This window comes from Silurus aristotelis (assembly GCF_946808225.1).
Source record: "Silurus aristotelis genome assembly, chromosome: 1".
In the NCBI taxonomy this organism is placed as follows: domain Eukaryota; kingdom Metazoa; phylum Chordata; class Actinopteri; order Siluriformes; family Siluridae; genus Silurus; species Silurus aristotelis.
Window position 1 is genome coordinate 13241005 of NC_139574.1, and position 12212 is coordinate 13253216.

The following is a 12212-nucleotide window of genomic DNA, read 5'->3' on the forward strand; positions in this document are numbered from 1 at the left end:
TATTTCTGGTTTGAGGTGGTCTGTGGTTCATGAACAATATCTCTCTCTCCCTCTCTCTTTTTTTTTTCTTTTTTTTCCTTTTTTGTGTTTTGTCCTCTACAAATTTTTATTGTTTAGATTTGCGCTCGTTCTTCTCGGAAGCCTTGTCGTTTTTCTTAATGTCGCGTTGCATTTGGAAAATGAGTTCTACTGAGAAGTCGCATGTGTAATGCAAAGAAGAAATGGATTGAAAATAAAAAATATACAGAAATATTTCAGCTTTGAGTGGAAACAGCAGCATTGTGGACATTCATGGGTTATACTGTGGCAAACAGAAATGTGAACTGTGGCCACTTTTAAGACAAAAACAAGGGTTCCTGCTTTTATTTCTTTCTCTCTCTCTTGAGCAAATGCGTTTCAGTCACTCTTAATAAAAGACTGGGCTGAATGTCATGCCTATTGCGCTGTAAGTGTAGTATCTACAATGTAGGACCCACAAGATCCAATTCTTAAAAATTGGTCCCTCTGAGATACTGATAATAAGCAAAAGGGACACACGTGAGGGTCGATAAATCGAAATCCTTCTAATCTCTCAGATTTGCAAAAACAAGCTTTCTAAACGATCATGAGTCTGCTGTTTCAGTCAAGGTCCTTAAATCCTGGTATCCAATATGTGCGTGGACTTTGCAAAGAAAAAAAATATATATATTTTGAAGGCCACTTGGGCCAAACCTTTCATAAGGTCGCTCTAGACTATACACATACACACACACACACACATTCACACAACTCATAGACTCATTCATATTCTCTCACACACATGCACTCAAATCATGGTCTTGCATGAACATTTTAGTGTTAAATTTCTTTAGGGTTAAAACCGACCCCTCAGCATTTCTCCTTCTGTTTCCTAGGGATAAATGGCAGTCAACCACCCAACAAATCCCCGCCCCGCCCCTTAAACCCCGCCCCTGACACCCTGACCCAAACTGGTTACCTGAGAAATAATTCCGTACCAAACAAAACACGTTATCCAGATCCTCTCCTCGTCCGCTATCTTTAAAATGCAAAGCCAATTTCTCTAACCTTAATTCTTGTTTCCGCACGATAAAATTCTGAACCGACCCCCTCTTCACAGTTGCCAGCTTCAACAGCACAGAACCAAATGAAGAAAATAAAACCAACAAAAAAAAAAAAAAAAAAAAAAAAAACAATCCAGTTGTCTTCCACATTTTGTTGTGTTCTAGAGACACCCGTTAGTTCCGTAAAAGACACGTTTTCCGTAGAATTTGAATAGCACACAGTCAGAGAGAGGAAAAGTTCTTAAAAAAATCGGAAATAAAAATCCTTTGAGGAAGGTTAATGTAACAGTCATAAATGTTCCTCTCAGGTTTTGCAGCATTGTTGTATTTTCCAACATAGTGAATGGTTGCTTGATGTGTTGGTTGGTTTTGCCTTAGGCAATCCTGTCCAGAACACAGAAAAATAAGAATATAAAGAGAAAAAAAAAGAAACAAAAAAAGAAAAACAAAAAAACACTGAACTGAAACAGTTGAGGTACCTGCATCTTGTCAGCATTCATAAGTCGGCACCTGAATGCGCTCTGAGATGTCCTTATGCTGTTTTGTTTTTTTTTTTTTCAGATTTTTTTTTTTGTTTGTTTGTTTAAATTTTTATACTTTTGTGTTTCCTCTCTTGATAAAAATACAGTAGCGAAGTGTGCTGGTAGTATTGATCCGATCAGAATAATAATCATACTAATAATAACAATAATGATAATTAATTTAAAAAATGTCAGGATAAAATAGCAGCTGCATTCATTGTTGTCTGAGATCCGCTGAGTCTGGAAAGACGAAGGTTGTTTCTTTCGCTTCGGGTTTCATTTTATGAGTTTTTTTTCTATTAAATCCCCAATGCCGCTCGTTCTCAGATGCTGGACTCTTTGGGTGCTAAGTCCACGTTGGTGACGGAGGTGAGCACAGAGATGAGGCAGTCGGAGGCAGGGCCGCTGCCGAGGCGCCGGATCTGAGAGAGACGTTCTTCTACGCAGCCCGCTGAGAGACGTGCCTCTGCATCGTGGTCCCAGCATTCCTCTATCGTCTCGCACAGCTGCTCCAGTCCCTGCGCGCGCGCGCACACACACACACACACACACACACACACACACACACACACACACCAGGGCAGATGGTGGCAGGTTCAAAAGTGCAAAAAGGAGAATGAGCACAATAATTTTCACTTTGTGACTATTTTTTTTTTAAGTGGAACATATTTGGTTGAACCGTACATTCAGTTGTATCCATCAAAATATGATTTTCTCTTAAAAATATTGGACTTCCGAAAAGTGATTTTGAATACTTGCTATTTTTTGGCCATGATGCTATAATTGCAATGCCTCCCCCCTCCCAAAAAAAAAAAAAAGAGCCAAAACTGGGAATCTTTTGAATAGTTGAACGTTGCTTCACTATATGATTGTGCAGAACTGTGACCATGGAAGAAAATAAATACATGAAAACGTAGATTTGTATTGCCTCAAATTACATTTTGAGAAGTTAATCATTAAATCGCTCAATAACTCGAATGCCACAGAGTGTATACACTGTCAAAAAAAAAAAAAAAAAATGTACTGCCTGTTTCCTAACCTCATTATCCAGAATTCTATACCCATGACTCGAAACTCAGGATCAAACCAGGGACCCCGGAGTTTTGCTGCTCAGCCCCAGTCTATCTAACTGGCACTGACTGATAAATGGAGAAGCCTTTTTCTTTAATAAACTACTGTACATTTCCAAATAACCTGGATGAAAGAAAACCGTCATAGACATGCTTACAGGATGTTTAAGCCAGCACTCCTTCAGCACGGGCCGCATCTTTTTGTGTACTACGACGTCCTGCAGGTCCTCCAGGGACGGGTGCTGCCCGATCTCCTCCTCGAAGGGCAGCATGTACTCGTCCACTGGACCTGTACGGACACACTTCGACAGCTTAGACGACCAGAGTCACAGCACCAGGACTTCCAACAGAATTCCTCACCTTGGATTTGAAGTGAGTGATGACATTTCAAGTCCTTTCAATATTAAAAATCTTATTCATAGCAGGTCGAAAGAAATAACCCAAATAGTCAAATTTCAAACAAAATAAATGGTGCCCCAAACAGACAGGCACATTGTCTAGAGGGGGGGAGCTTAATTTAAAATATGAATAAGAAAAAAGACATTTGCATTGCGACAGACTCTTAACATATTTCGGTTCATTAAAAGCAGTAACAAGCACTCACCGTCAGCGGCTGTGCAGCGGGACACCAGCTCCCAAAGCACGAGTCCCATGGAGTACATGTCTATCCTCAGAAATGCATCCCTCTGGAAGTTAATGGCTCCCTCCAGCACCTCAGGTGCCATGTACCTCCGTGTACCAACCTAGCAGCACAATCATACCCATCACATCACTTGCTTTAATACATAAAACTCATGTGCAGGACTGTGCAGCTTTAATCGTGTGCTGGCAGAAAATACTACATTTGAGTTTAAACATGACTGAACATTAATAAACTCCTGAACCGTCTTCTGCAATTACTTTTTATGATATGAACGTTTCCTAAGCTGTTCTGCATCGTACAAATCCAGTGAGCTCTCTTTTTTTTCCCCCATCAGAAAACCCTTTCTTACCTGGCCGTGAGTGTCTCCTGGAGCTTTTCCCGGCTCAAACCTCACCGCCAGCCCAAAGTCACCAATAACAGCAGTCAGATCGTTCTTCAGCATAACATTTTTACTCTTGAAGTCCCTGCAAATTAGCATGAACAAAGTTTGTTTTAAGGAGAAACCAAAAGCAAAATGTTTTACCTAAGAAAAGCCCAACAGATTTCATTTCAACTGATTTCTGTAAAGATTGGGTTTCAACATGGACTACCTGGACACAAGTTTTGGGACAAGTGACTTTTCCAGCAACACGTGGTTCTTCACCAAACTGTTACCGCAAAGTTGGAGGCAAACTATTAAATAGGATGTCGTTGGATGCGGTCGCATTACACTTTCTTCTCACTTGAACCAGAACGCCCAAACCTGCTCCGGCGTGACAATGCCCCTAGCATAAATCTATTTTCGTGAAGATATGCATTACATGAGATGCAGTGGAAGATATTGAGTGGCCTTGATATAGCGCTCTGACCTCAACCCTATTGAACACCTTTGGGATGAAATGGAACCTTAGTACCTGACTTTACTATCAGCCTTGTGGCTGAATGAGCACAAGTGGAACATCTTCCAGACGAGTAAATGCCATTATAACAGCAAATGGGGACTAAATGTCAAATGGGATGTATAAAAAGCACATACCAATCTTATGGTCAAGTTCCACAAACGTTTGTTCATATAATGTTCTTTTTTGACAGTTCAAGATCATATTGGGTATGAGGGTCAGTTTAACTAGCGTACAAACACTCAGCTTTCCAAAATGTATCTTAGGCCTTGCCTGTCAAATGTGATTTCCTGACAGACTTTGATCTTGCCAAACTGTCAAAGTCTAATCTATTCAGTCTCCAGTAATCAGATACAAACTGTTACAACATCTTCATTACAGTTGGACTTTTAAATGGTTTCCATGACTTGTCCGTCCAAAAAAACAACATACCTTCCGTCAAGCACTTCAATCTACTTTACATTCTCAATTGATGCGATTACGGATGAACATTGCAGGCACAACAACCGCAGTACATCGTTATCCACCATCTTGTTGTCCCAGAGTGGACAATTAAAAATGATTACTATACAAATTATTTTCTGATTTATCTGGATCAGTGGGGACACTAAGGTTACACAGATCTTTTCACACACATTTTCTGACATGATCGACTTTTTTCCCCTCTCGCACTCGTGTCTTACCTGTGAGCAATAGCAGGTTTAGGGCCTTCTCCTTTGTATCGTGGTACGTCTTCGTGAAGGTAGGCCAGGCCACAAGCCATAGTTTCCGCTATGTGGCATAGCTCATTCCAGCTAACAACGCTGCCCTTCAGATAATCAGTCAGAGAACCCTGCAGAACAGAGCACGTCAGTACAAACTCAATTTCACAATGCTTTAACGTGAACAGAACTTATGTTTAGCGCACGACTGAACATGACTGAAAAGACCACTGCGGAAGCTTCTAGTTCATACTGGAATTATTCTCTGTGCAAAATACAATAAGCATTTCCATTCCTCCACTTTTCGATTCGATTCAATTTAAGTTTATTTCTAAAGAGCTTTTCACAAAGGACGTGGTCTCTAAGAAGCTTTACAGAATTATAAAATAAAAATTTTTTAATATAAGTGAATGATGTGTTTATCCCCGATGAGCAGCCTGGGGCAGCAGTCACAAGGAAAAACTCCCTTAGACAGTACGATAAAGAAACAGTGAGAGGAACCAGACTCAAAAGAGGAACCCATTCTCATTTGGGTGACACCAAGAGCTTGATTCTAAATCGTATAAACAAACACTTATGCATCCAATTGGTTTCTCAGTCTTATTTTCACACAAAAAATAAATAAATAAGTGTCAGTGTCAGTCACCATTTTATTCATTCTGGTAACAGGAAGTTGAATGTCGTGTCAATTATCGGAATTGAAACATCTCAGCTCTATCATTTACTGTTAAAGTCTTATATCAAGTCAAAAGCTTTTTTTTTTTCTTTAAAGGGTTTTAAATGCAGCTCATGCAACTTTATAAATACACAAATAAAAATAAAAATAGCTCAGGCGCTAATTCAAACAGCACCAATAAACATCCTGGAAATTCACAGAAAAAAGTTTGCTCAAAGTGGATAGCAGAGAGTCTGCAAAAACAATAAACCCGTGAACGTTAATAACGCTGCTATGCGCATAACGCGTGTTGGAATTGACCTCTAACCTTTTCATGGAACTCAGTGATGAGCCAGAGCTCCATTTCCAGACTGGTCCCACGTTTCTCAGAAGCGATGTATCGCAGCAAGTTCTCGTGCTTCATTCCCGGCGTGGTGAAAATGTCTCGCTCGTTCTGCCATGACTGCTTGTCCTGGAGAGCAGACAGAGAAAAACAGTGACAGATGAATTAACAAACAACATCTATGATCGCTGGCTGGAAGACCAAAATGACGAGGAGTGCTGAAACAGCTAAATAATCAATGGAGTAGCGGAATGCACCCTGAGACAACGCTGAGTTACTGCCGAACCAGCTGAAGTTCATTCACTTTCAATTGCATGTCCTGCAGTGTTTTCCTACCATGACTTTTATACCACAGCATTTTGTCAACAAAAATGATTTTTTTTTTTTGCGATTAAAAAACTCTCAAGGCTCCTTCCAAAAAATTTTAAAGAAATGTTACCATGATGAGGTATAACGATGCTGCTGACTTTATGTTCAGCTCAGCAAACTGTCACCTGCACAAGTTCTCTGATGACCTGATCATGATGACGATGGCAGGGAGTACAGAGGACTAATCCAGAACTTCGTGGACTGGTGCCAACAGCGCTGCTTCCAGATAAACACGGGGAAGGCCAAAAAACTGGTGGTGGATTTCCGTAGGCACAAACTTAGAGTGTGGACTCTTTGCATCTTGTTGTCTTGTCCTGTTCGATTTGTTGTTCAGATGAACAGCTGAGTATTTCTAAGAAAGTGCAGACTCTTTCTGCTGAAGAGACTAAGGTCTTTTAGAGTGCAGGGAGAGCTACAGAACCCCTTTTTTTGATTCTGTGGTGGCCTCAGCCATTTTCTATGGAGCAGCATCTCTCCTGCAGACAGGAAGAGACTGGACAAGCTGATTCCCCTGGACACTGTACAGGAGCTGGGAGAAAGGAGGATGGTAGCTACACTATCATCATTACTGGAGAACGACTCTCACCCCTGTATGCATGGAGTGATACTGAATGTCTTTTGTTCCTGCTGCTATTAGACTGTACAATCAGAGCTGCTCCCAGTGAACCAGTCACCATAATTTTTCTTTTGCTGCTGTACAAAACATTTTCAGTGTTAATTGACAAATGGTTTTAAATCAGTATTGGATTTAGATTATCTTGAGAGTCCACCATACAACTGATTGAGCTGTTGCTATAGAAACAACAGAATGAGTGCATTGAGGAGAAACCTGTGATTGACCTGGTAGCACATGTGATTGTCAGGACTGCTGTTATAGAAAAATAATCAACACCTTCTGAGCTGTTCGGATGGAGAATTCAGCAGCAACGTGGTCATTAGTACTCAGCGTTGTCTGAAGGCCACACGTTTTGGAGTCTAATTATCGTTCCCTGCAGAACAACAGAAACAAAGCACGATAACAAACCTGAATGGGGAAGATCTTCACAGCTACATATTCATTCATCATCTGGGCTTTCCACACACAGCCAAAGCGCCCTCTAGCCTTAATCTCCAGCAACTGCAGGGGTTTCAGCCCAATCAGAGGAGACTGAGGCGCTGGACCTGGATCCTGAGCAAAGACAAGAACGCAAAACAGTCAGCAGTTGTCAGTTTTATTTGTTGCCGCATGTGTTCCAATACGACAATATTCTCTAAAGAAGAACGTCCTGATTTTCTTTAGCATTATCAATGCAGTTCTGTGGATATGTTTTATAATGTATTTACAATTGCCTAATAGAACAGCACAGAAATCCCACTGGCTAATTTACACACAGGCTCACATGTAGTATACACCATGAATTTGAGGTACATTCAGCCAAAAGCAGCCACTAGATGGCGACAGTCATTATGAAAACTACAAAACTGAGCATCTGTATAGGTAGACCCTAAATTGGGACCAAAAAACAGGCCAAAGAAATGTAAAAACAATCAATAATGAATAACAGGTTAGAAGGGGAATACTATAAGAATACAGTACTGTGGTAAAAACAATAAACGGCAGCATTAAGATCTAGCGTAAAGCAGTAAAAATTGGGGTGTTGACCTCATTGATGTCGACATGCCCGTAGGGTGGCTTGCGGTGACGGTACATCCAGAAGGCCAACAGCAGAGCCATGGACAGCATGGTGATTGGGAGCAGGGAGTACACTAACACGTTCAGCAGAGAGGGTGCAGCAGGAGGGGGCTCGATTACTGAGACAGACAGCAAACATATAACACCATGTTACAGGGGAGGGAGGGAGGGGGGGGGGGGAGAGAGAGAGAGAGAGAGAGAGAGAGAGAGAGAGAGAGAGAGAGAGAGAGAGAGAGAGAGAGAGAGAGAGAGAGAGAGAGAGAGAGAGAGAGAGAGAGAGAGAGAGAGAGAGAGAGAGAGAGAGAGAGAGAGAGAAAGAATTCTACAGATAATCCCACAGAGACAGCGGCATGTTGGGTGGGCACTGATAAATCACAATTCAGCTTGTAAAACTGAATAGACATTGTTATGTCTAAACACTCTTGAGAGCCTATAGCATGGCAACCCAGAAAAGAAAGAAAAAATCAAAGCATAATAGAAATTTATCTCCCATTTCCTAAAACATTGAGGAAAGAAAAAAAAAGCCAAGTCCTGTGTGAAACAAAGTCTCGCCTTTCCCTGAGACACTGCAATGTGACCATGCTTAAATGCTTGTGAAAGATGCACGTTAGAAGATGATTTGCCTGATATACAAGCAAACAGGTCGCAGGTGAAACAAAAAAATTATAGATAGAGGAGTTCGAAGCCAAGCTGAAAGCCAAACTGACCTTTCAGTACGTTATTATATATGTGGCTGGACGATATATGCACGATACATCAATGATCGTCATCTGCTTCTTTTTTCCCATAATCTCCCATGACTTTTACGTGTCAAATGTTAATATCTAACTAACTGATAAGATCATGTCACGGCTTCTACTCCCCCTCACTCCACTTCAGTAATCCTCAAGAGGAAAACCTGGAAAGCGGCACCGTTTGGAAATGCTTCATGTTGCAGAAAAACCCTTATTATCTTTAATACTTGCATGGACTGTATACTCCCTACCTAGATTCATTCACTTAAAAAAAAGAAAAGAAAAGCATGCCACCTTCTGAGAAATGATGTGATTACTGAGTCCACTGCTGCTGTATATTCAGTTCCTGCTTCCACAGATTTAACGAGCTCATTTTCAAACTAGCATGTTGTAATAAGTACATATTAAACACTAGGGATTTAAAGATGTGTTTCGCCGGCTTATAAAAAATAAAAGGCGAATAAATAAACAGGGCTGTGATTTCCCAGCGGTGCAGGAACGTTTGCTCACCTGGTCCGCTCACGTCAGGGAGGTGGGTGAACCTCTCGTTGCAGAAGCTGCCTTCACAGCAACAGAAAAACACCTGAGGGTTCTCCTCCGTGGCCACACACTCTTGCCTGGGGTTAAGAAAGAAAGCAGGGTCCAGTTACAATACCTTTCTCCTTGTTCCAAGAGAATGCTTCGGTGCAGAGTTCATCATAGGGGGGAGTTAAGTTCTGAGTGTGGAGATTGTGTGGTAGTGTGCAATGATAAGCAAGAAAACAGTCATCAGAACTCATCATTGGTGGTTCTGCAACTAGAATAATGAAATTTGTGATTGAGATTAAAATACTTGATTATGAAAAAAGGCTAGTCTTTGTAATTCTAATAGGGGCATAACTTAAAGGGGATAAACTCAATTACAGGACAAATAAGAATTCATATATTAAGAAGCAGAAGAAGAAGCAGCAGCAACAAGTAAAAAAAGAAATGACCATGTTTCCTTAGCTCTATCTAGAATGACATTCAGGGAGTTCACAAAATTGGCCAAATAACCAGGGTTTTTTTTTGGAATTAATTTTGTAACCTGTAGCAATTTTCAATATAATGGGCTATTTCTTGATCTGTTTCAGTTCCAGGTTGCAAAATACAAAATGTGGAAATTGGTGAGAGTGTTGTTGCACTACATAGGTCATTCCAGGTTGGTGCCAACATTCAGTGAATATGCACACTTATACTAATACTGAGCAAGTTACATTTTAGAGACAATATGTGCATTATTTGGATGGTTAGCTACCTCGAAGTGATCTGTATATGCCTGTTCATTTATGCCTGTAAAATTGCCCCCCATGTTTCCTTTTTTAGCTTCAGTTGGCAAATCTTTTATATTTTAAGCCAAACCTCATCGTCCTAAATATATAACATGCCTGCTGGTGATGCCACAACCTCTATTGTAAAAACAGTTTTAAACCAGGAAGTAAAATTTTACATGATGAACAAAGACTAGTGAAGTGATAGTTAAATGTTCTAATGCAGTTTTTATATATATATATATATATATATATATATATATATATATATACAGCAATTTAACAACGCTTACACATTTTGATTTATTCACTAATAATATTCTGTCCATTTACAGCTACATTTAATGCTGTAGAACTTCGGGGAAATTCCTGTTTTCACGTAAAACACCCATAAATAGTTAATCCATTAGCTACAAAATAAATAAATAAATAAATAAATAAATAATGTACACCTCAACAATGATGGAATTGTAAGAAATGGATATTTGATGAGTCCCAGATGAGGATGGGATTCCCTTATGAGCCTGGTTCCTCTCGAGGTTTCTTCCTCATGCCATCTCATGGAGTTTTTTTGTTGCTACATTCGCCACTGGCTCATTCATTAGGGATAAACTTACAATTATAAGGAAAAAACTTACAGGCACTAAACTTAGACGCTCTTTTATACAACTTTGAAAAGCTGCTTTAGATAAAAAGAACAAAAATTAATTGAATTAAAAAAGAAATCATGGAACATCGTTCGACCAATCACTTCAGTGTGAGGGAACTAAAATCTGTATAACACATTTTTGTCCACTAAAATGGTTTTTCAGGTCCAGCCTGCTTAGACTAGGTGATACATTGCCTAATGCATAAAATGAGCTTGATCAGGACACACAACAACACTGTGAACCCTTCACTCCCCTTGTTGCACAAAGGAATGAAAAACAATGCTGTCTAACCAGGAATGACATAAGTGCCAGGAGATGGAGAGATCCAGCACTAGTGTGATGATTCTGCTGATGAGGCACAACCTGACTAACGCTCAGTCAGCACTCAGGCCGTTATTCAGCAGCACCCTTTCAGTAAAACCAGGGCAAAGCGCTAGCGAAACACGAAGAGTGATCACCCCTCAGAGGGCTGAGCCAGTGCTACTGGGAAATGCTGAGCAACATCAAATTTTGCAATCCCACTGACCTGACAAGCTTAGGTGCTTAAAAAAAATGCGCCAACAGATGGACAACATGATAAACAGACATGATATGAAGTGATACTGAAATTAATATTGCAATTTCTGAGCTCTTCGCTGACTTTTACTCTTCGAAGTTAAACTTGACCCTTTTGTACTCATCCTTTCCCACAGTGTGAATTCAGACACAGAGGACTAACTATTAAGATCGCCAAACTATTTTTAGACTGGATTTTTTTTTTTTTTTTTTTTATACCACAGCAATTTAACAACGCTTACACATTTTGATTTATTCACTAATAATATTCTGTCCATTTACAGCTACATTTAATGCTGTAGAACTTCGGGGAAATTCCTGTTTTCACTTAAAACACCCATAAATAGTTAATCCATTAGCTACAAAATAAACCGAAAAACACTGCCTGAAGACTTCTGCCACTGAGACCGGAGTGTTACAAAACATCAAGACTAAAGACTTTTGTCAACATGGGGGAAAAAAAAAATACAAATCCTGAACACTAACTCTTTTTTTTTACAGACCGTATTACTAGGCTTATATTTATATTGCAACACAAGTCTCTGTGAATTAGCGGTTACTATAGAAATAATGAATGAGAGTGTAATTCTAAAACTGTAATTTTGCCCTGCAGCTGGCGGAGTAGCAGCTGTTGTGCTAGACAATGGATCAATACAGTTTGACCAATCAGAGCTGAGAAGTCAAGAGCACTGTGATATAAAGTGTTAATCAATTCAAACCTCTTCTCATATTTTTAAGCTACTGTACCAGCTAGCAATGCAGATATCCTGAGGGAAAGTGGGGCGATATATTGTACAAGCTCACACACACACACACACACACACACACACACACACACACACACACACACACACACACACACACACACACACACACACACACACACACACACACACACACACACACACACACAGCAGTCTTGTATTGCCTTTTTCATTCAGCAGCTATTTATAATTCTACTTTTTCTTTTACATCAGATATATTCGTTGGAGTATTTTCTTATCTAAGGGTTAAAAAGCAAAACACAATGCCATTTTTCAAATGATGCACATCCTCAGCATCCTCAAAAAA

At 40.0% G+C, this 12212-nt stretch overlaps 1 protein-coding gene across 1 annotated transcript in view; it reads right to left on the reverse strand.

Moving 5' to 3' along the window:
* acvr2ba (activin A receptor type 2Ba) overlaps nucleotides 1-12212 on the reverse strand; it is a 57738-nt gene continuing 45526 nt past the window's right edge. The window contains exons 3-11 of the mRNA XM_083546976.1: nucleotides 9158-9264; nucleotides 7884-8032; nucleotides 7266-7409; nucleotides 5858-6001; nucleotides 4857-5005; nucleotides 3645-3759; nucleotides 3257-3395; nucleotides 2811-2941; nucleotides 1-2100 (exon numbers count right to left, since the gene is read on the reverse strand). Coding sequence (XP_083403102.1) covers nucleotides 1906-2100; nucleotides 2811-2941; nucleotides 3257-3395; nucleotides 3645-3759; nucleotides 4857-5005; nucleotides 5858-6001; nucleotides 7266-7409; nucleotides 7884-8032; nucleotides 9158-9264 — 1273 coding nt within the window. The 3' untranslated portion in view covers nucleotides 1-1905. The remainder of the gene's footprint in view (nucleotides 2101-2810; nucleotides 2942-3256; nucleotides 3396-3644; nucleotides 3760-4856; nucleotides 5006-5857; nucleotides 6002-7265; nucleotides 7410-7883; nucleotides 8033-9157; nucleotides 9265-12212) is intronic.